At 42.7% G+C, this 24,404-nt stretch overlaps 1 protein-coding gene across 1 annotated transcript in view; it reads left to right on the top strand.

The window, feature by feature from the left end:
- The window catches only part of SKIC3 (SKI3 subunit of superkiller complex), a 237,132-nt gene that overhangs the window by 173,638 nt on the left and 39,090 nt on the right, over positions 1-24,404 (top strand). The window contains exons 35-37 of the mRNA XM_069751930.1: positions 3,579-3,707; positions 7,221-7,339; positions 11,466-11,624. Of these exons, the coding sequence (XP_069608031.1) occupies positions 3,579-3,707; positions 7,221-7,339; positions 11,466-11,624 (407 nt within the window). The remainder of the gene's footprint in view (positions 1-3,578; positions 3,708-7,220; positions 7,340-11,465; positions 11,625-24,404) is intronic.

Below are 24,404 nucleotides of genomic sequence, written 5' to 3'. Positions count from 1 at the left end.
TTTGATATTTTTTATAAATAAACACAAAAAATGTTGAACAAAATTTACCATTATCATAAAGTATAATGTGTCATGAAAAAACAATCTCAAAATCACTGGGATTTGTTGAAGCATTGCAGAGTTATTACCACATAAAGTGACACTGGTCAGATTTCAAAAATTTGGCTCCATCACTAAGGGGTTAAACTATTAACATGTAAACCTATTTATCCCATATGGTGAATGCAAAAAATAATGTTATCATTTCTGTTTTTCAGTGCATCGCCCCCCAAAAAAAATCATATGTTCACCAAAATGGTACCATTAAAAAAAATGTCCTCACACAACCTCATCAACCAAAAAAATAGAGTTTATATATTGATGCAAACTACAAGTTTATTTCTTTTTTTTTAATTTTTATAGTTGTAGTAGTAATGATTTTCTATACATTATATAGTTGATGACAAGTGTGTGGGGAAGGGGTTAATTATATGGAAGCATTTGTTTCCTTAATACTGTCATTTCCAGAATAGTTGAGGCCACATACACAGCTTGAGGAAATCCATTCTCATGTGCAGCGCCCTCTAGAGTTGTGTTCTGGACAGCGCATTAGTTACAGTGCTTGTCACTTGTGAAATATAAATGTAATTAGAATGTGTTCTTCCATTTGTACTTGTTTTATTACTTCTTCACTAAAGCAGCTTTTATGTATTCTCCCTTCCCTAAATAAAATTGGTTGTAATATCACTGCATCAGTTAACTAGAGTCATTGGGAAAGAAAAGCTATGATAGTAGATATGAACACATTTAGGGAGCGTATATTTTTTTGACACTTCCGCCATCACTTTTGTCACCAACTTGTTCGCTCCAAGCCTAGAAGAGTTGGTGCTGTTTTTAACCTGTCACCAGAAAAACCTCTATTACCCTGCAGATATGTGGTTAATCTCCAGGTTAATAGCGTTACTAACCTGCTTGGTGTTGGCACTTAGCCCTGTGTATACAGAGCGGCGGCTGTATCCGGGCCCTGACTCTGCATTGGGGCTGGCTGTCAGTCAGTGCCGAGGGTTATTGACCACACACCGCCCCAATGACTGAAACCCAAAATCTTTCAGGGGTAATAAAGTTCATTTTCTTCCGGCAGTGTTCGGTTAAGTGCAGATGCCGGGTAGGTTAATAACACTATTAGCCTGCAGATTAACCCCATATCTGCAGTTTGAGAGCATTATTATATGACAGGTTCCCTTTAAAAATCTTGTTTCATTTTTGCATCAATTAATTTGACTAAAACTGAAGGTTTTGTAATGAAAGTTATAATATTAACATAACTGAAGTTTTGGGAATTTCCCCAGAATTCATGATAGAATCTTAAATGTAAAATTGACCAGCATGCTCTAAAAAATAATTAATTGGTATTTATTACATTCTTGAAAAATAAATGATTTAAATTTGCGCTAGGGTATATCCTGTAAGACTGCCAGTTAAACTGATGAACTTGCTGGCATGAACCCAGCGGAGAGGAGAATAAACCCATTTTAGATTAAAATCCACCCTTAGGCTATGTGCACACGTAGGAAATGTGGTGCAGAATTTTCTGCACTAAATCTGCATCTCCTGGCAGAATCCGCAGGTGCGTTTTTTATGCGTTTTTTATGCAGTTTTAGTGCGTTTTTTGTGCGGAATTGATGTGGATTTTGTGCAGTTTTTACCACTGTGGATTTCTATTATGGAGGGGTGCAGAAACGCTGCAGAAACACACAACAGAAGTGACGTGCACTTCTTTGAAATCTGCAGCGTTTCTGCGCTGATTTTTCTGCACCATGTGCACAGCTTTTTTTTCCACATTGATTTACATTGTACTGTACATCACAGTGCAGATCTGCAGCGTTTCTGCAGCAGAAAAATCCGCTGCAGTTCTGCACTAGTTCTGCACTAAATTTGCATCGTGTGCACATACCCTTACTAATTAATATTTTTTCTATTACTTATCTACCACCATGAGCTGAACTAGTATCTCACTAGTTCAAAAATACTTGGCAGGTGAAATCTAGATGAAATATCAATGAAATATAAATGAGAAAAGAAAAATAAAATGAAGTAAATGAATCAGTGGGACCACACTCGTTCTGGTAAAAACGAGTACCTGTTGTCCCGTGATTTCTTTAAGAACGCTAGTGTCTTTGATGCCCACTTGTAGTCCTTTCGTAATATGGAATCGATGGATTATATGTGAAGACCAAGTATCCTGGGACGCTGTCCCGGCTGGTGACAAGCATCTCTCAGGAACCTCAACCCGCGTGAAGCGGAAGCCGAGTACCGCTAAGAATGCCAGTAGGTGCACTGTGAGAACAGGACCTTGCGTGACATCACGGTCACGTGATGGTTCATGTGACTGGCTATGGACAGCGCGGTGGACCAATCTTCCTACGCGTTTTGGGATTCACGGATTCCTTTGCCCTCTACTTAAATTTATTACATTCATTTTGCTCTAATAGTCATGAGAAGCATTAAATATATATGTGCTGCATGTTTTTCAGGTATTTTTTTAGTTCTTACTAAGGGTTGTGCGCTACTAAGTTTGTTTTTAAATTACCGTATATCTTAATGGATCTGATGTTCCCGAGTCATGTGCCGTGCATCATGCATTTTTCCCTGCTCAGGTCATAATAAGCGATATCACACACAAAGGCAGGCTACGTCCATCTTTCTTACAGGACACTATTTAAAGAGGTTGACCAATCATAAGCAGGCAGCATCATGCAGGGGAGAAAAGAGCACGCCCTTGTTTCTTGACTGATCTTTGCAGCAGAAAGCTGAATTATGAATCATTACAAACCCTTGCATATGTCATCTCACAGCTGTCAGTGTGTGGGGAGGATGAAAGCTGGTAGCTCTGTGAGATGAGATGTGGAAGTGTTTGTAATCATACATAACTCAGCTCTGCTGTATTTTTATACAGTAGCTGCAGCGATCAGTCAGGAAAGGAGGTTGTGTTCTTTTCTCTCCTGCATGATGCTGCCTGCTTATGATTGCTCAACCTCATGCAGGGGAAGAAGTACACGCCCCGGAGGCTAATCTCTGATAATACCCAGTTGAGCTATAACATAAATTTTAACTTGGACTGTACAAGCTAATATCTCTGCACCTGAGCGGAGAAATTAACAAATAAAAACTACATTTTATTCAACTTTGCAGGCACTATTCCAGGAGGTGGCCAGTGTAACATGCCCAAACTGATGAATGTTCCTCTTTAAACCATGCATGCACTTTAGACTGTCCATGTATGTGACTTGTCTTATGATATCCCGTATATTTGTGGAAGTCCTGAGCAGGGAAAAAAAAAAACATATGCTTAATGTATGACTCGTGATCAGGCACACCCCTTGAAGAGCAGACCAAGCCTCTTATGACCTGTATTGGGAATAATGATCTGAGAGGATATGATTAATAAAGTGTATTAAAACTGTACATTGGGATACGGACCAATTTAAAAAAAATTACAACTTAGTTTTGGACAACTCATTTAAAATTTCATTTTCTTTTATATTTGAAAATTTAAGTAATTGCTACTTTAAAATGATTTTGATGTATTTAATGTTCAGATAATCCTGCAGTATGGGCTGGGTTAATGGCTGCCTTTCAAATGGAAAATGCTGCTTCCTACGTTACTAAGAAATCTGCCAAAGGCATTGAGTGTGGCGTAATGTTTGCAGCATCTGTGAAATCTAAAAGTAAGTACCCACTCCTACAGGTGAATAACTCTGGCCAGTTGTGGTGGACATATGGGGAATCAGACTAGATTGTGGACTTAACATCTAGCAGCTTCCATGGCTAGTTTTCAAGGTTAGAAAATACACAGCACAGGACTGACTTCTGCTGTAGTTATAATAACACTGACATTATGTTCTGTGTATCTATGGTATATAAGGAGAGAATTCCTCAACGGCTTTATGCTATCTAAAATATGTTTCATCTTAGCTCAGTCATATATATATCTGAACCTTTCATCATTGGCATCTGTGTCATGTGATTTCCAGTCTGACCACCAGTCCAATACAGTTTTTGCTGTGTAAACAAGAAAATGAGTCTCTAACACCCAGTGAACTACAGCCCTCTCCCCATCTAACTCTGCCCTCCTGTTTCCAAATTTCTGCCTTCTATGAGACAGCAGTGATGTACAAGTCCATAAAGTGAATACTGTGTGCAGTATGTCCAGTATATTGCTATGTGATGCAGCTGCAGACTGTCTCTCCTGCATCCTGCTTGTAAGTGCTGTCAGGGGGAAACCCATCACAAGCAGGAGGCGAGAGAGCGAGGCCTCAGATGTATCAGTGTGAATTAGGGGGCAGCAGTTCTCTGCTACTGATCTATCACTCAAAGTCTATGAGTAAAGCAAGTGTGATGGGACCACAATGTGGAAATCCACAGGTATCATGGGAAATGTAATTTGATTACGGGAACAATATTAGGGGGAATAAAGAGCAAGGATGATGGACAACCCAGAAATAAAATACAAAATAACACAGCTAAAACAGGACTTACTGATCGTCCAACCACTGTTCCAACCCCCACATCTGCTGGAAAAACTAGAGTACAGCACTCAGCTTTTTCTGGCAGTCCCATAGAGAATGAATGGAGCACTGAAATGCTTTGCTCACTTCACACAAAGGAAGTTCCAACTATCAAAGTGTAAAATGATTAAACCCATAAGATAAACGTCGATTCATTAAGGTGTTTACGCCAGAATTAGGGCATAAAACGTTTTAATAAGTCGCAATATTTTATGGAAGTTGCACAAAACTATTTCTAGTTTTAGCAAAATACGCCAGTATGGATGAGAGCTACGGCCGCCCACCAAATTACTAAAAAGTTAGTTTAGTGGAGTAATATACTTTTGAAATGTGCTCCAGTCTCAAATACATTTCAGGCAGAGGTGCAGGCCCCCAAAATACCAGATTGGTGGGGAGTTTTTGCCACACTCAATAAAAATGTTATATGTGCCACAAAATGTTAATTATGAAAACCACAGTTTGCTATGCAAAATACAGTCTCTAATATAACCCCATCAATGGAAAAAATGGGAAGTTTGGTTTTTTTTATAATGGTGACACAAGCCAATATTTTTCTTAACAAACCTTTATCATCACCTTCATTGCATGGACCCGAGGGGTCATCTTCCCAGGTTATTTTTACCTCACAATGAACACCGTGGAAATTAAACCCCCAACAATGGCCATTTTTTAGGTCTGTATATTGTAAAATGAACGCTGTCATTGAAAATTAAATCTCGTCCCTCAAGAAAACAAGCCCTCATGGCCATATAGACAGAAAAATAAAAAGAAGGGATGGAAAAAATGAATTGAGGGGTTCAAGATAATTTTACAGATATTTTTGCCATTGTAGGTATTACAATGTTTAATAAACTAGTAGTTTTGGATCCGTCACCTGTCTCTTGTGTCCGTCCTGTGGAAAATCTGACCCTCCGACATAGGAATTAAATAACACAGATGTAAATGAAATGTAAACCTTGTCAATGCAGATAATCCTAAAAGTCTGTACCAGAAAAATAGAGCGCTGACAGCTATAAGGATGTATTAACCCCCTAGTGACTGGCTGTGCACGGAGCTTGATGCAGCTCAGATCCTACTCATGTTATATAGCTAGCACCCTGCGCGACATAATTGGAGGGCGCCAATCGATTGCCATGACACTTGGAGACCTTCTGAAGACCCCCGTGACTGCCATGTTAGAACTCTTATGAAGCCTAACCTGTAACTGAGCTTCAGAGGAGATCCCAACTATATAATAAACGGCATCCAGTGTGTGGTAATAGTTTCTTTTATGATTATATTTCAGTCTTTAACTTAAGAATATGTTCATAGAGTCAATATTCAAATTCAGGGAATTCATCATAATCAAGCTTGAGGAAAGGGACATGCACCCGAAATGTCGCCACAGGTGGAGACCTCGGATCGTCAGACAGCATCTCTGCCTCCTCATGCCTGCTGATGGCCGGGGCAGTTGGACTGTTCGCATCGAAGGTTGTGTCCTTTCACCTCTATGGTGATTATGATGAATGTCAATTCGCTGAATTTGTCTATTGGCTCGGTGAACATATTCTGAAGTTAATGTAAAACATTAAAATCTAATCATAAAGGAAGCTATTATAACAGACTGGATGTGGTTTATGCCATTTATTACATAGTTTTTATTTTTACCAATGGAGAGGAACGACAGGTTCAAGTTCCTTCCAGGGACAAATTAAAGATGGAAAAAAAACCATTCAAAAATATTTTTTTGAAAAATCCTAAAGTTTAAATCACCATCCTTTTACTCCAAAAGTAAATAGTGACATGAAAAAATAAAAATTACATTTGGTATTGCAAGGTTGCATAATTTCCCAAACCAATAAAGTATTTATCCCATTAGATGCATGGTCAAACAAAAAAAAATTAAAAAAAACAGACTTTTCATTTTCCGGTCGCTTCAATTCACCCACCAAAATGCAATAAAAATGTATAAAATCATACTGTGTGCTCCAAAATGGTATTGATAAAACTATAGTTCTGTATGCAAAAAAAAACAAGCCCTGACTCCGCTCTATTAGCAGAAAAATAAAAAAAAGTTACGACTCTCAGAAAATGGTGGCACAAAACAATTTTTTTTTTTGCACAGTTCTGAATTTGAATTTTATATAATCAAAACACTAGTTAGGTATCGCTGTGATCATACTGACCTGGAGAAACATGTTGCCAGGTCAACGATGTGAAAACAAAACCCTAAAATCAATGATGGATTTTATTTTTTTTTGTTTGTTTTCTATTTCGCGGCACCTGGAATTTTATTCCAAGACATTATATAGCAAGAATACAACTAATCTTGCAAAAAACAAGCTCTCATGCAATACAGCTGTGAAAGTGGGAAAGTAAAAATGAAAGCTTAAAAATAAAAAAATGACCGATTCTCATGGCTTATTCATAACAGAATGTGGGATCTAAGTGTATGTGGGGTTAAAAATCTCAGGTCAGCAGAGAAGGAGCCTTGATGTCAGTACTCATGGGTGGTCCCAGAAGCGAGGAGGCATGAATAAAGGGATTTAGAAAGAATGAGCAAACTCCGTTTGAATGTTTTTAACGCTAATATTTCATTACTGTCTCTTTATAATCAGGAGTTTGTGAAAGAAGTGAATTTTGTGCATCACCATTTATTTCCACACATTATATGTATATTTTCCAAATGTACAGGTGAAGGTAAACTCCCTACTAGCTATGCCCAAGCCCTGGAAAGCTGGTCAACGTGTCAAGCCATCTCCTCACTGAAGGATCAGGATAAGATGTCTGAGGCCGAGGCGCTCTGCACCAAGGTAAAAGTGTATTATTACATAGTTGTGTGTCAGCGGGGTCTTTGCTGGATCCAATATCAGACAGTTCTGATCTATCTAAGGGCCTCCTAGTATCTGGGCAGGTCTGCTCTCCTATTAGCCAAATGGCAGAAAGTATTGTGTTATTTTGGCTACTAGAATCAGTCAGGGAATACACCAGACACAGAGAACACGACTGCAGTGACCTGAGTTCTGTGATTTACAGATGGCTTCTATGCATCTATTTACACACTGGCCGATCAATGTCGGGAGGGTAGGGACAAGTGGAGGAGCTCTCCCCATGAGAAACTAAGGGACTGATTCATCAAACAGTTTGCACCAGAAACCTGACGTAAAAAAAATAGTATATGTTGCAAAAATTTGCAAATGGCCTAGTTGCTCAAAAATGTTGTGACTTTTGCATTTTGCTTTATACAAAATGGGCAGTACTTAGCAGAGAAAGGGTGCGACGAATTCATAATAATTTCCCCCACAGAAGTGTCATGAGTTACGACTCAAATATACTCCAGTCCATGACTGTGGTATATTTCTGACCCTGATACAGAACAGCTGAAGGATGCAATGAAAGAGCGTCACGTCTCTTAATGAGCCTTCATCAAAACTGCGACATCGGCGTAAAGTATATGGCCCCGATTCAACATTATCCTTGCGCCCTTTTTCAAGAGTAAAAATGACTCTTACAGTAACTCTTAGGTTTGTACTTTATTTATTCACTATTTAATATACGTCTTTTTTGAACAGTTAGCCTTACCCGGTTTTATCTTTTTTTGTGGTTTTCCATATTCAGCTGCTTTGTCTTAATTTGTCATTTGTAAACTTTCAAAATGTCGCAAAATGTTGAAAATTGTTCTCAGGTACCCGACTGGATTACAAAATGTTAGTAAAACAGGATGATACCGCGCTAAAGGGAAATGTCTGTGCTGAGGAATCTATATACCTATAGGTGGAGTTTACAAAAGTTGCCCCTATTAATAAACTCCCCGCTGAGTCACTGCTACATGTGATGGGAAAAAGTGGAAGGATAAGTGCACTGTGATAAATACTATGCTGAGCACAACGTGGTACCAGAGGTGTTGGCACTAACCAATACGAGTCTGACTCACCGAGGTCTGATGATAGACGTAGTGCCAGAGGTACCAAGGATCCGAGCGCCTGGAAAGTGAGTCCAGCACATGAGACGCTGCTCCTGAGGAACAGGTACCGGGCGAGGAAGCCACCGCCAGGTGGCAGCAGCCAAACAGGAAGGCGGTGAGTCGGCGTGGAAACCAGGAATGCCCTGGCCGGTGGCGTCCCTGGAGACAGTGAAGCATCAGGAACCCTGATGAAGAAGGACTGCGTTCCTTCGAAACGCGTCGGTTGTCTGCTTGGTCCCAGTGCTGCTCCACACTTTTTGTGACGTCACACAGTGAGCGCTCCGGTCAGCCATTTTTTTTTTTTCCTGTTTTGCTTCACTGTCTCCAGGGACGCCACCGGCCGGGGCGTTCCTGGTTTTCATGCCGACTAACCGCCTTCCTGTTTGGCTGCTGCCACCTGGCGGTGGCTTCCTCACCCGGTACCTGTTCCTCAGGAGCAGCGTCTCATGTGCTGGACTCACTTTCCTGGCGCTCGGATCCTTGGTACCTCTGGCACTACGTCTATCATCAGACCTCGGTGAGTCAGACTCGTATTGGTTAGTGCCAACACCTCTGGTACCACATTGTGCTCAGCACAGTATTTATCACAGTGCACTTATCCTTCCACTTTTTCCCATCACATGTAGCAGTGACTCAGCGGGGAGTTTATTAATAGGGGCAACTTTTGTATACTCCACCTATTGGTATATAGATTCCTCAGCACAGACATTTCCCTTTAGCGCGGTATCATCCTGTTTTACTAATATTGTTTACTTACATTGACAGCCCTGGCATCTGGCTGTTTTGATACCAGCAGCAAAGGGTATCTTTTCTATTGGTAGCGCTGGTGTTTTCCTTTGTTGGATTACAAAATGTGTCTAATTTTATTTTTGCACAGATGAAGACTAAAGTGTAACATTTTAAAAGACTATGTGAATTTTTACAAAAAATTTGCAAATTGTCTCTTCAGAGAGAAAGAGAACTAGAACTAGTGCCACCTATTGGAAGTAGCAATCCTAACAGTCAATGTCGACCCTTTACCGAGCCTTGTCACATGAGCCAAACCAGAATCTCAATTTGCAGACACTGTGTTTCGGGCTACTGCCCCTCGTCAGTGCAAAGTGGAGATCTGGTTTGGCTGATTGAGAGGCGTCTGACCGGGATCCAAGAAGTATCGTTTCTCCTTGTGGAGAGTGACATGATAAGCATGTCGAGGTGAGGAGACTTAAAGGGACTCGGTAAAGGGTCAACATTGACTGTTAGGATTACTACTTCCAATAGGTGGCACTAGAGTTCTAGTTCTCTTCCTCTCTGAAGAGACAATTTGCATATTTCCCAGAGGAGCATTGCGGCTTTAAAGGGACTCTGTTACCTGAATTTGGAGGGAACAATCTTCAGCCATAGGGGTGGGGTTTTCGGGTGTTGGATTCACCCTTTCCTTACCCGCTGGCTGCATGCTGGCTGCAATATTGGATTGAAGTTCATTCTCTGTCCTTCGTAGTACATGCCTGTACAAGGCAATCTTGGCTTGCGCAGGCGTGTACTATGGAGGACAGAGAATGAACTTCAATCCAATATTATGCTCCAGCATGCAGCCAGCGGGTAAGGAAAGGGTGAATCAAACAGCCGAAAACCCCGCCCCTATGGCTGAAGATTGTTCCCTCCAAATTCAGGTAACAGAGTCCCTTTAAAGCCGCAATGCTCCTCTGGGAAATATGCAAATTGTCTCTTCAGAGAGGAAGAGAACTAGAACTCTAGTGCCACCTATTGGAAGTAGTAATCCTAACAGTCAATGTTGACCCTTTACCGAGCCTTGTCACATGACTTAGGATAATAGCCAAACCAGAATCTCAATTTGCAGATACTGTGTTACGGGGTACTGCCCCTCGTCAGTGCAAAGTGGAGATCTAGTTTGGCTGATTGAGAGGCGTCTGATCGGGATCCAAGAAGTATCGTTTCTCCTTCCAATAGGTGGCACTAGAGTTCTAGTTCTCTTCCTCTCTGAAGAGACAATTTGCATATTTCCCAGAGGAGCATTGCGGCTTTAAGTCTCCTCACCTCGACATGCTTATTATGTCACTCTCCACAAGGAGAAACGATACAAAAAATGTAAAAGACAAAATAAAAAAACACCACTGATTTTGTCCAAACTTCATCAACGGACATTTATGACTTTGAAGAATTTACTGTAAAAAAGAGGCAACAACGACCACTAGTCAATAAAGAAATGTCACTTAAAGAGATACATAGGCCCCAATATATAACAATATACAATCTTTGTGTTTTATTTGAAAGGGATCCTGTTGCATATTTTATAGTTTGTTATTCAATCCAAAAGTGAGGCACAATTTTACTAGTGACCTATCACAATACACAGGCTCCAAAGGATACTATGCAACTTTCCACTCGCTCGCAATTAGTTTTGTCTGGCGAAGGTCTAGTGTTGATGGCCAAAGCGTTACAAATCTTTATTGTGTACTGCACAGTAAAATTTGTCTTCCTTTATAAAGGAGTGCCATGTTACTTACCTATTGTTACAGGGTGGGGGGTCAAAATGACGCGAATGCATGAGATTTTCCAAGGTGCCAATGGTGATGTCGCTCCTGCAAATCATCTTAATCAAGCATGGAAGGGCATGCTTTCAAGATGGGAGGCAGGACTAGCCCAGGGAAATCAATGTCTCACTGAACTAGTCCCGAGTCAGTTACATAATGCAAGGACAGAATCAAGCTTAATTTTAAATGTATAGAGAGATTGCAAAGAAAGGGGGCTGTGAGAATGCAGACGTCACATGGCATAGAGACACAGTAGCCATGCCTGGAGTGGGAGGGCCATGTCAGTTTGTGGCCAGACATAAATAAGGTGCATAAAGGCACATATAACAAGTAGTGTTCATCAGTACCCGTTCTGAATCAATATATATATATATATATATTTACATTTCGCGATTTTAAAATGAAAATGTTTGTTTACTTATGGAATTGTGAATTTTTCAGGGACTACAAACCTGCCCCGACCAAGCATCCTTATTTCTGCTGTTAAGACAAGTTCAGTTCAAGCAGCTGCTGCAGTCCCAGACTTCAGTACCTGAAGCTGTTCTGGAGGAGCTGAAGAAGACTGTGATGTCTAATCCAAATTCACTGACAGCCTGGCATGTAAGTCTCATGAAATTCAGCTTTGTGCCCAGCAGATGGCTGCCACGATACGTTTTTTGTTCTGTGCAGTTTTTACTTATGCCTTTAGGTGTTCCATGTCTTATGCGGTGCTCAGCATAAATGAGAGCACCGCTTTTGAAAAGTAAGATTTTAATCAATATCTTTCTCAACACAAGAGCAATTTCCAAAACGTTGACAAGGCTGAGTTTCATAGAACATTTTTTAACCCATAACATGAAAGCTAGGTTAATAGTATAACATTCATCACAAAATCTTCAGTTTTACTCAAATTAGTTGATGCAAAAATGAGTACACCCCACATCAAAAACTACTACATCTAGTATTTTGTTGGACCTCCATGATTTTTTAGGACAGATCCAAGTCTTCTAAGCACAGAATGAACAAGTTGATGATATATTGCAGCATCGGTCTATTTCCATTCTTCAAGAACAAACTCTTCTAGAGTCTGCATGGTGATTGGCAAGTGATGCTCAACTTGTCTCTCCAGAATTCCACCTAGGTGTTCGATTGGGTTCAGATCAGGAAACACTTGGTTACTGAATCACTTTCACCCTGTTTTTCAATAATGCAACAGTGGCCTTACATGTGCACTGTGCAAAATATATCTGGCACTCCGTGAGTGGACTAAAATCTTCAAATTTATTTCAGGAACATAAATATAGGCAGGACAGCTCAGTCCGCAAAACCAACGTGCTGCAACCAATAGATTAAGACCTTCTGGTCGAAATGCGTTGGTTTTGTTGACTGAGCTGTCCTGTCTATATTATTGTTCCTGAAATAAATTTGAAGATTTCAGTCCACTTACGGAGTGCCAGATATCTTTTCACCGTTAACGTTGTACAAGCTCATACCCGTGCACCTGTTGGAAGATTATACTGCAAGACTGATGAGCTAGAATCCCCATTCTCTGTATGGCCTTACATTTTTGTTTTGAATCATTGTCATTTTGGAAAAGTGCATGTCTATCAAGGGCACTGAGTGATGCTACCATCTTTTCTTTCCATATAGCTCCCTGACACCAGCAGCACTCATGCAACCCCACATAAGGACACTGCCACCATCATGTCTCACTGTAGGCACCATGAATTTTTCTTTATACGCCTGACCTTTGCACCACCATACAGTTTTGAAGCCATCATTTTCATAAATGTTTATCTTGTTGTCATCGCACCAGAGTATAGAGTCCCAGTAACCTTCATATTTTTTAACTAATATTTCCTTTGTGGAACCACACCCATTCAGGCCATTCCTCTGCAGGGAACACCATGTTATGTAACGGGAAACACTCAGCCCGTTTTCCTTTTTATTTCTTTAGCTAACTACAGTAAACCCCATGCATGTTGATTTTCTTCAACCCTTCTCATCAGAAGACTCTGCTGTTTAGGTGTTAAATTCTGTGGTCATCTCTGTGAGATGGCTGCAGTTCAGTCTTTGTTAAATGTTTGTATCACTTTTGCTACAGTATTCTGACTGATAAGTAAATCTTTGCTTATCTTTGTGCAGTCTTTACATTTTTTGTGTAAAAAAATTATTTTCTTTCGCATGCCTTGTGACATTTCTCTTCCATGTTGTGCCATTGCTGACAGCATGAAATGGGAAGCTGCTTTCTTTAAGTAATGCCCTTTTATAGTCAACTGTCCTGATTGACACCTGTCTAATGAATAATTAGAGTTATCTGTTATTGAATTCTTGTTTAATTAAAATTTAGGTTTGCTCTTTAATAATAATAATAATAATAATAATAATTATATATAGCGCCAACATATTCCTCAGGGCTTTGCAATTAAGCGGGGATATGTACAAGCAATAAAGACATCGCACATAGTTCAACAGTTATAGGAGGAGTGAGGGTCCTGCTCGCAAGCTTACAATGAATAAGAAAATACGAAGGACACAATAGGTAGAAAGTGCTTGTTGTGTATGGCCCAGTTATCATTATAGTAAATAGGGCATTTGAAATAACCCTGCGTTGGCTGGTTATCAGCCATCATCTTTGTAGGTACAGTTACCAAGTGCTATTGGGTGCTTGTGGGATTGAAACAAATGAGTAGGAGAGACCAATTTATAAGGAAAATTTAGAAAGAGGGAATGGGACAGTTAGATTAGTGAATTGGAGTGATAGGACTGACAAATGTTATGCGTTTTTAAAACACACTTAAAAATGTGGGGTTAGTTATTAGTCAGATTGTTTCGGGATAGTGCATTCCAGAAAACTAGTGCAGCACAAGAAAAATCTTGGAGATAGAATTGGTCCCTTTGAATTATGGAGTGGGTAGCGTGATATACTTTCATTAGGGTGTTCTCATTTTTGCAGCATGGCCTTGAGTTGAAATGAAATTTTTGGGGTGTGCAAAATAGCAAATATTATTTACAATTAATGGCCCACATTTGCATGAGTATCTTGTAGTATGGTATTCCATAGAAAATGTTGATTCTAAAATGGAACTAATGGTTTTTTGAGAAATATGTTTGGATGCACTCATTTATGCTGAGCACTGTATAATGTTCATGTTACCTTTTTTGAGACATTTTGGTGCCAGTATCACATTAAAATACTTATTAGGATATTTGGACACTATCATTATGAAATAATAAGTTTTACTAATCAAGTAGGCTCGTGATATTTTGTGTGTCTAACAAAATTGGCATAAGTCTGCAAAATAATATGGCAGGGCTTGCTCACTTTCTGCTATGTGGCTTCAGTCTCCTGGCAGCAGGTAGGTTCTTACCATTTATTGAACAACCCTCCACATGAGCTTCAGGAACTCCATCTTCCTGGATAATGGGGAACAAATGAAAAAAATATTGGAGCCTCAGATATTAGGTTTGATTTTTAGGTATTTTCGATCCTCTGAATCCGAATATGTCATGCATTTTTTGTAGCAGCGCTACTTTTTGAGATAATGTACAGATGCCTACACATGAATTTGAGATTTTTTTCCTCAACAGGGTTATTAATTATAGAATCAAAGATGGTATGTGACAAATATTTGAATACTTAGTGTAACGCTCGCACACTGACTTGGTGACGTGAGCGTGGGATTGTGGCCCCATTGTGCCACAAACCAGACAACCCTGGAAGGGGCGTGACTAATCAGCTTCCTTGGTGTTCACTAGAGCCTCTTATGGTGAGGTCAGGCTTGTGTGGCAGGCAGCTGCCAGGTACCACTCTAGGGCGGTGTCTGGCTGTAGCAGCTGATCCACTGAGGGACAAAACACTAGTGACAGGTGCTAGCAAGTACGGACGAGCACGACTGGTACTCAAGCGTGCACGGTTGGCACTCTGGCGGGCACGGCTGGCACTCAGGCAAGCGGGCACAGCTGGCAGGCGGGCACGGCAGGCACTCGGGCAGCCAGGCGGGCACATCTAGCACTCTGGCAGGCGGGCAGAGCAAAACCGCAGGAGGCGGAGCAGAGAAGAACCGCTAGGTGCGTAGCAGAGCAGAACCGCAAAGTGCGCAACAGAGCAGAACTGCAAGGTGCGCAGCAAAGCAGAACCGCAAGGTGCACAGCAAAGAGCAGAGCCGCAGGATGTGGAGCAAAGAGCAGAGCCGCAGGGTGTGGAGTAAAGAGCAGAAGGAGTGAACACAAGGAAACACAGCAGGATAGGAAAGGCTACAGACAGGGATACAAGTACAGGTATAGGACCAAGGAATCAGACCAGGGTATGCAGCCCCCTGGCAAGGCAGAAACGAGAGACACAGGATACAGGTACAGGCCAGGGTACGAAGCCTCGTTAGAGGCAGAAACGAGAGATACAGCAAGACAGGACCTGGCAACTCAGCAGCAAGACACTAACTGAGAAAGTGTGTTGCTCAGGCATCCCCCTAGGGGTAGGGATGCCTTTAGTACCTGATACCTCTTGCCATGGGTATATTCTTTTGCATTGCCAATAGCAGCGCTGTTAGCAAAGTGACATGCGTCACTGAGGAATTCTATTAAAAAGAATTTGTTTCATTTCATTGCAATTTGAGCACCAAGTTCCTTATTTGCTTGTGAACTAGTTGGAACCCTAATTGATCACCTCGTCTCCAAACCAGGGAGTGCCGTATATTTCTACAATACACCTATAAACAGTAGTGATGATGACAGTGATTTTGAAAGAAACTCATCAGGGCTACAAGTTTTTAATTAGCCATAGCTAAATGACCACATTAGAGAGCTAAATCTCCCCAAGAAATCAGCAGAATTGTTGATGTCTACACTCATAGAGGAATTTATTACATCTGGAAACAAAACACATACTATCGCAACATATAAAAGGATTTAGTACCATTCTTCTCGGAGGAACATTATTTGGTTTATTGCAACAATGTTCAAGGCTTGCTAATAAAAATAGGCATATCACATTATCGACCAAGCGAATGGCGGCTGTTCATAGACCATCCTAAGCTGAGCCTAAAATGTGTGATCAATCCCAATAGGTCACTCAACTAACATGACTGAAGAGCAAAACACAGTTGCTCTGGTCCTACAGAAAGTATCTTACCACAGCCACCAGTGGTCAGTCTGTGTGGATCTAAAAATAGTCAATATTCTCCTGGGACAGCAGAGTGGATACACTAAGTAACCCTGTTTTATCTGTTTCTGGGATAGTAGATAAAAAATGAGCCCTGGGTGATAGAACAGTGGCCTCTAAGCGATCACATGGTAGTAGGAGAGAAGAATGTAATTGCAGGAGCATTGGTTGACAGGAATAAGATCATTTTACCACCACTGCACATCAAATTAGGTTTAATGAAGCAGTTTGTAAAGGCTTGAACAAAGAGGGAAGAGATGCTTTGACTACATCTGCAGAAAATTTCCTACGCTGACTACGGAAAAGCTAAAGGCGGGTTTTTTTGATGGTCCTCAAACTAGATGACTCATGACATGACTGATCTAAACTTCAAAGATTCATTGAACGATGCTGAGGCAGATGCATTCTCTTCTTCCGCTAGGTTTGTAGAGTATTATCACACAGTTTGCGGAGATAAGTCCTCGTGTTCGATGGGTCGTAGGCATACAGTATATATAGGATATAGCACATCTCATTAACTAGAGCTGATGGAAGAAAAATAAAGGCAGATTTAGGATCAGCGACACAAACTGACCTTAAAACAGGTTAAATATCTCAGGTTCCAATTTCTTGTTTCACAGTATCAGTTTCTTCAATAAAATCACAATTGTCACAATTTACCTCATATCACAGATCTCACCGAGTTTTCGTCTTTGGCTTTATATGTAAAGTCCTCCATCACATCAGAGGAAAGTCAGTGGGACCAGTGACCATATAATATACTAGCTGAAGAGCCCGGCATTGCCTGGGCATAGTAAATATCTGTGGTTAGTTATGGCACCTCACTTCTCTTATTTTCCCATCACGCCTCTCATTTTCCCAATCACATCTTTCATTTTCCCCCTCACATCTCTCATTTTCTCCCTCACACCTCTCATTTTCTCCCTCACTCCTCTCATTCCCCCCTAACACTTGTCATTTCGACCTCACATCTGTCATTTTCCGATCACTCCACTATTTTCCCTCGCTCCTCTCATTTTGCACTCACACCTTTTCATTTTCACCTCACACCCCTCATTTTCACCTCAGTATATACATGTTTGCATCTCCCTTATATATAGTATACACCTGTATGTCATCTCCTGTATATAGTATATACCTGTATGTCATCTCCCCTGTATATAGTATATACCTGCTGTGTGTCATCTCCCCTGTATATAGTATATACCTGTATGTCATCTTCTATATATAGTATATACCTGTATGTCATCTCCTTCTATATATAGTATATACCTGTATGTCATCTCCTGTATATAGTATATATCTGTGTCATCTCCTCCTGTATATAGTATATACCTGTATGTCATCTTCTATATATAGCATATACCTGTATGTCATCTCCTCCTGTATATAGTACATACTTGTAGGTCATCTGCTCCTGTATATAGTATATACCTGTGTGTCATCTCCTCCTGTATATAGTTTATACCTGTATGTCATCTCCTCCTGTATATAGTATGTACCTGCATGTCATCTCCTCCTCTATATAGTATATACCTGTATGTCATCTCTCCTGTATATAGTATATATCTGTGTGTCATCTCCTCCTGTATATAGTATATACCTGTGTGTCATCTCCTCCTGTATATAGTATGTACCTGTATGTCATCTCCTCCTCTATATAGTATATACCTGTATGTCATCTCTCCTGTATATAGTATATATCTGTGTGTCATCTCCTCCTGTATATAGTATATACCTGTGTGTCATCTCTTCCTGTATATAGTATATACGTGTGTCATCTCCTCCTGTATATAGTATATACCTGTGTGTCATCTCCTCCTGTATATAGTATATACCTGTGTGTCATCTCCTCCTGTATATAGTATATACTTGTGTGTCATCTCCTCTTGTATTAGACCTCGTTCACACGTTATTTGGTCAGTATTTTTACCTCAGTATTTGTAAGCTAAATTGGCAGCCTGATAAATCCCCAGCCAACAGGAAGCCCTCCCCCTGGCAGTATATATTAGCTCACACATACACATAATAGACAGGTCATGTGACTGACAGCTGCCATATTTCCTATATGGTACATTTGTTGCTCTTGTAGTTTGTCTGCTTATTAATCAGATTTTTATTTTTGAAGGATAATACCAGACTTGTGTGTGTTTTAGGGCGAGTTTCATGTGTCAAGTTGTGTGTGTTGAGTTGTGTGTGGCGACATGCATGTAGCGACTTTTGTGAGATGAGTTTTGTGTGGCAACATGCGTGTAGCAACTTTTTGTGTGTCGAGTTGCATGTGACAGGTTAGTGTAGCAAGTTGTGTGCAGCAAGTTTTGCGCATGGCGAGTTTTGCGCGTGGTGAGTTTTATGTCTGGTGCCTTTTAAGTATGTGCAAGTTTTGTGTGAGGCAACTTTTGCATGTGTTGCAAATTTTGTGCATGTGGCAATTTTTCCGCGTGTGCAAGTTTTGAGTGTGGCGAGTTTTCCATGAGGTGAGTTTTGCACTTGTGGCGAGTTTTGCGTGAGCCTAGTTTTTGCCTGTGGTGAGTTTTGCGCGTGGCGAGTTTTGAGCGGCGACTTTTGTGTTTCGACTTTTATGTGGCGAGGTTGGTGTATGTGTGATGAAATGTGTGCTGAGGGTGGTATATGTGTTCAAGCACGTGGTAGTGTGTGGCGCATTTTGTGTGTGTGTTCATATCCCCATGTGTGGTGAGTATCTCATATCAGGGCCCCACCTTAGCAACTGTACGGTATATACTCTTTTGCGCCATCGCTCTCATTCTTTAAGTCCCCCTTGTTCACATCTGGCAGCTGTCAATTTGCCTCCAACACTTCTCCTTTCACTTTTCCCCATTATGTAGATAGGGGAAAAATAGTTTGGTGAATTGCAAAGCGCGGAGTTAAAATTTCACCTCACAACATAGCCTATGACGCTCTCAGGGTCCAGACGTGTGACTGTGCAAAATTTTGTGGCTGTAGCTGCGACGCCTCCAACACTTTTCCTTTCACTTTTTTCCCCATTATGTAGATAGGGGCAAAATTGTTTGGTGAATTGGAAAGCGAGGGGTTAAAATTTCACCTCACAACGTAGCCTATGACGCTCTCAGGGTCCAGACGTGTGACTGTGCAAAATTTTGTTGCTGTAGCTGCAACGCCTCCAACACTTTTCCTTTCACTTTTTCCCCATTATGTAGATAGGGGCAAAATTGTTTGGTGAATTGGAACGCGCGGGGTTAAAATTTCGCCTCACAATATAGCCTATGACGCTCTCGGGGTCCAGACGTGTGATGTTATGAATAGGTAATTCAGAACCACAATGGACCTTGAAGTTCAGAGCACACAAAGTGACCTGACAATAACCCAAAAAGATAGGACGAGCTCTGAGACGTGGGAACTCTGCTGACCGCAATCCCTAATCCTAACAAACCACACTAGAGGTAGCCGTGGATTGCGCCTAACGCTCCCTATGCAACTCGGCACAGCCTGAGAAACTAGCTAGCCCTGAAGATAGAAAAATAAGCCTACCTTGCCTCAGAGAAATTCCTCAAAGGAAAAGGTAGCCCCCCACATATAATGACTGTGAGTTAAGATGAAAATACAAACACAGAGATTAAATAGATTTAGCAAAGTGAGGCCCGACTTACTGAATAGACCGAGGATAGGAAAGATAGCTTTGCGGTCAACACAAAAACCTACAAACAGCCACGCAGAGGGGCAAAAAAGACCCTCCGCACCGACTAACGGTACGGAGGTGCTCCCTCTGCGTCTCAGAGCTTCCAGCAAGCAAGAAAAACCAATATAGCAAGCTGGACAGAAAATATAGCAAACAAAAGTAACACAAGCAGAACTTAGCTTATGCTGAGCAGACAGGCCACAGGAACGATCCAGGAGGAAGCAAGACCAATACTAGAACATTGACTGGAGGCCAGGATCAAAGCACTAGGTGGAGTTAAATAGAGCAGCACCTAACGACTTAACCTCATCACCTGAGGAAGGAAACTCAGAAGCCGCAGTACCACTCACATCCACCAACGGAAGCCCATAGACAGAATCAGCCGAAGTACCACTTGTGACCACAGGAGGGAGCTCGACCACAGAATTCACAACAGTACCCCCCCCTTGAGGAGGGGTCACCGAACCCTCACCAGAGCCCCCAGGCCGACCAGGATGAGCCATATGAAAGGCGCGAACAAGATCGGCAGCATGGACATCAGAGGCAAAGACCCAGGAATTATCTTCCTGACCATAACCCTTCTACTTAACCAGATACTGGAGTTTCCTTCTCGAAACACGAGAATCCAAAATCTTCTCCACTATATACTCCAAATCCGCTGCAACCTGTCCACCACAGTATCCACACCAGGACAGTCCGAAGACTCAACCTGCCCTGAAGAGAAACGAGGATGGAACCCAGAATTGCAGAAAAACGGCGAAACCAAGGTAGCCGAGCTGGCCCGATTATTAAGGGTGAACTCCGCCAACGGCAAAAAGGACACCCAATCATCCTGATCAGCAGAAACAAAACATCTCAGATATGTTTCCAAGGTCTGATTGGTTCGTTCAGTCTGGCCATTTGTCTGAGGATGGAAAGCCGAGGAAAAAGACAAATCAATGCCCATCCTAGCACAAAAGGCTCGCCAAAACCTCGAAACAAACTGGGAACCTCTGTCAGAAACGATGTTCTCTGGAATGCCATGTAAACGAACCACATGCTGGAAGAACAATGGCACCAAATCAGAGGAGGAAGGTAATTTAGACAAGGGTACCAAATGGATCATCTTAGAGAAGCGATCACAAACTACCCAAATGACCGACATTTTTTGAGAGACGGGGAGATCCGAAATAAAATCCATAGAGATATGTGTCCAAGGCCTCTTCGGGACCGGCAAGGGCAAAAGCAACCCACTGGCACGAGAACAGCAGGGCTTAGCCCGAGCACAAATCCCACAGGACTGCACAAAAGAACGCACATCCCGCGACAGAGACGGCCACCAAAAGGATCTAGCCACTAAATCTCTGGTACCAAAGATTCCAGGATGACCAGTGTAAGATTGCACTTACTTGCGGGTTGGGGAATACTCGCTTGGCAGCGACAAAAGACACAGCAATACGTTTTCTCCTCAACTGGGTTTATTACTCCATAAACCCCAGTGGCAGAAAACACAAAACAACAATCTTCATATCACGGCAAATCAAAGTAACAACGTTCACAGCGTCACTCGGTTCCACCAGGATGGTGACCATACACTCTTGGTCGAGTCCAATATTCTGGCTCGCTCTGGAGCCAAACACACAGTCTGGTATTATCTGCTCGTCAGTGCTGCAGGTTTTCCACTGGCAGTACCACACGGGACCTGTTTCTGGCTCTGCAGATCCCTGTCCTCACCTCGTGCTCTTCAGGGCTTAGCACACCCAACACCGAGGTTTCTCTCAGGACCTTGCACCTGTACCATCCAGGTCTGCACACTCAGACCACACAGGACCCCTCTGCAGTGTCCAGCCAGGACACATGGAAGTCTGTCCACACTTGCAGACTCCCAAGACTCACTACCATGTGCTACACACACCTACTTTTCATAGGTGTAACCACACCCAGGTACCTGTCATATGGCCAGTCAGGTGAGCGTGACATCACCACAGGTCCTTCAACACAATTATGTCTCCAAGTGCATCCCGAAGTGCACATGCAGCGCCCCCTGGCTGCAACATTGGTCACTGCATCACATACCTCCCCCCTTTGTTCAACCCTATTGGGGTGGACACATGACATAAACCCGGGGATCCGATAGCGGGAACCCACGTCACCTTTGATAGGCCTCCTCCGCCCCCAGCGGTCAGTTTGTCGGCCCTGCGCTTCAACCCTTGAGTCACCATCCGTTTGTGTCAGCAGAGCCTTTTTGGTCAACCCACTTACAGTTGAGCTGACTGTCTGGTCTGAGTCCGACCCTCCGCTACTACGTCTGCTAGCAGGTCTCCCACCTCGGTCACTCAGCCCTGAGTTAACAGAGGAGTCACTCCTTTGGACTCTTTCATCAGGCCTCTTTCTGTAACCTCTCCGCTGGCCATTTCTTCTATTGTCTTTATGTCCTCTGTTCGCTTCATCTTGAGGACCTTCAGCCCTTAGCGAACCTCTTCGCCTCTCTAACTCGTGAGATGATGCTGGCGGCCATCTGTTTTGCATTTTCTGCAGCTCTTTATTGATCTGCTCCCTCTCACGTCTTAGCTGCTCGATTTCTTTTAGGTACGCCACGCGATACCCAAGGAGCATCCGGATATTCTCAAGACTTTCTACGGACCCGAGAACAAGGAATGGAACCATCCCATCTTCACCCAGATCCTGGGCCTCGTCATCAGCCAGAATCCTCAGTCTCTTCACACCGGATTTATTCACTATCTCCTGCATCACTCTCCCAAGTCTTCCGACGATTTTCCCCACCAAACTTCCGGGTACCAGGATGACTTCCACAAAGCCTAGCCGTTTTTGAGCTTCTTTCGCAAGCTCCAAACGTCGAGCAGCTTCCTCATTTCTCAACAGGATCATCCGTTTCGTGTGGAGACATTGTAGGTGCATATCCCTCAGGATAGCCACCCGCTTCATTGTGACTTCTTTAGTCGACAAAATCACCAACTGTTCTGTCTCTGGTGCCCAGTGCACACTACATGCTTCCACTGCCTTTTTAAAAGCCTCATGCGCACCCTCACTGGCACATGCACTCCGCACGTCCTCGGGTATCTCCACAACACACTTGAAGAACGAGGTCTCATTTTCTTCATGAACAGATGGCTCCTGGTTTACCTTCGGAACTTCCATCAAGACATCGGTCACGACCGGGCAACTGTCTTGTTCTGCCTTTACCGCGAGCTCTTCCTCAGTTTTACCCTTCTCAACAACCTTTGCCAAGATGGGTATCGGCAGCTCCGCCTTGTTATCACTCGGGGATGACTGCTGTACGTCTCGGACCCGTAACTTCTCCTCTGACAGAAGACTTCTTACTGCTTCTCGGAGCACTACCACATCTTCGCCTAAGGCCTTATTCTCACTGTGCCACACTGTCAGGTGACCTCTGAGCTCAGAGACCTCCTTCTCCAGCTCATCCAACCTGTGCTCCGCCATTTGTCTCAGGGCCTTTTCTTGTTCGAGAGACTCTTTGAACAGCTCTCTCTCGCTTCTCCCATCCTCCGGATTGGTGGAGCATGCATCACTTGAGGAGGTATCTAACTCAGGCACCACTTCTTTGGTGGCCTCCTCCACTTCTGCACCCTCAGACTTTGCACTGTCAGCGTCAACCCTCTCTGGGGTCTCAGCGGTGACATCCTTAGGTTCGTCCCGTTCCCCTGGGACTTTAAAGTACTCCAGACACTTCAAGTCCTCAGCACCAGATTTTCTGGAGCCTTTACCCTCTTCCGTCACATCTTCACAAGGTGCAACTGGTTCAGCCCCTTTGCCTTTTCTACGTCTCCGGCGACCGGAGGAAGACATGCCAGCGGTACCTGAGTCAGCCTTCCTGCACTCTTTTCCACTGGTGTCATCATCTGAATGGAAGTCACCACCACCCAATTGGTCTTCCTGGAACCGACAGTCCCCACTTAAACAGGTCACAATTTCTGGCATGGCTGTCACTGCCATCCTGTCTTCACCCTGTGGAGCCCTGTCGTTCCCCTGTGTCAGTATTTCTGATACCGGTACATCATACTCAGTTGTAGCACTTGTTACTGGCCATGTCATGTCACAGTCACCCTTGGAGTCTGTGTCACACCCCACAATAAGGCGACCCCCCAAGTCACACTCTAACTGGGTGTCAGCTCCACTCTGTTTAACCACCACATCCTTATCTACCAGTTCATTACCAGTCACACTGTCGCACACTTCAGGTGACGTCAGGTCAGTAAGTTCGGCAGACGCACGGTTTCCTCTGGTCGCCCTTATACCTGACCCATCAGTGTTGGGAGGTGTTTCTGCCAATGTTGTCTCACCAAGTTGGGCCCGTTCACCATTTTCTTTGGGCATGTCCAGCTTAGGTCTGTCCACACTAGGGGGCGCATTCACAACATTACTACCTCCCATACACATAATTTCCACAAACACTTCACCTTTTTCCCACCAGTCCCACAGTGCTTCCAAATCTTGTCCTATTACCATAGGACACGGCAAGTTCGGGACTACAGCCACCTCATGGTATGTGGAAACATCAGCTGCGACAATGTAGAGAGTGTCTACCTGAAGACCTTTAGCGTCCCCACTTATGCCACTTATT

The sequence above is a fragment of the Ranitomeya imitator genome, chromosome 1 (assembly GCF_032444005.1).
Source record: "Ranitomeya imitator isolate aRanImi1 chromosome 1, aRanImi1.pri, whole genome shotgun sequence".
In the NCBI taxonomy this organism is placed as follows: Eukaryota; Metazoa; Chordata; class Amphibia; order Anura; family Dendrobatidae; genus Ranitomeya; species Ranitomeya imitator.
The sequence above is the reverse complement of the archived record's forward strand: the minus strand, read 5'-3'. Positions and strand labels throughout refer to the sequence as shown.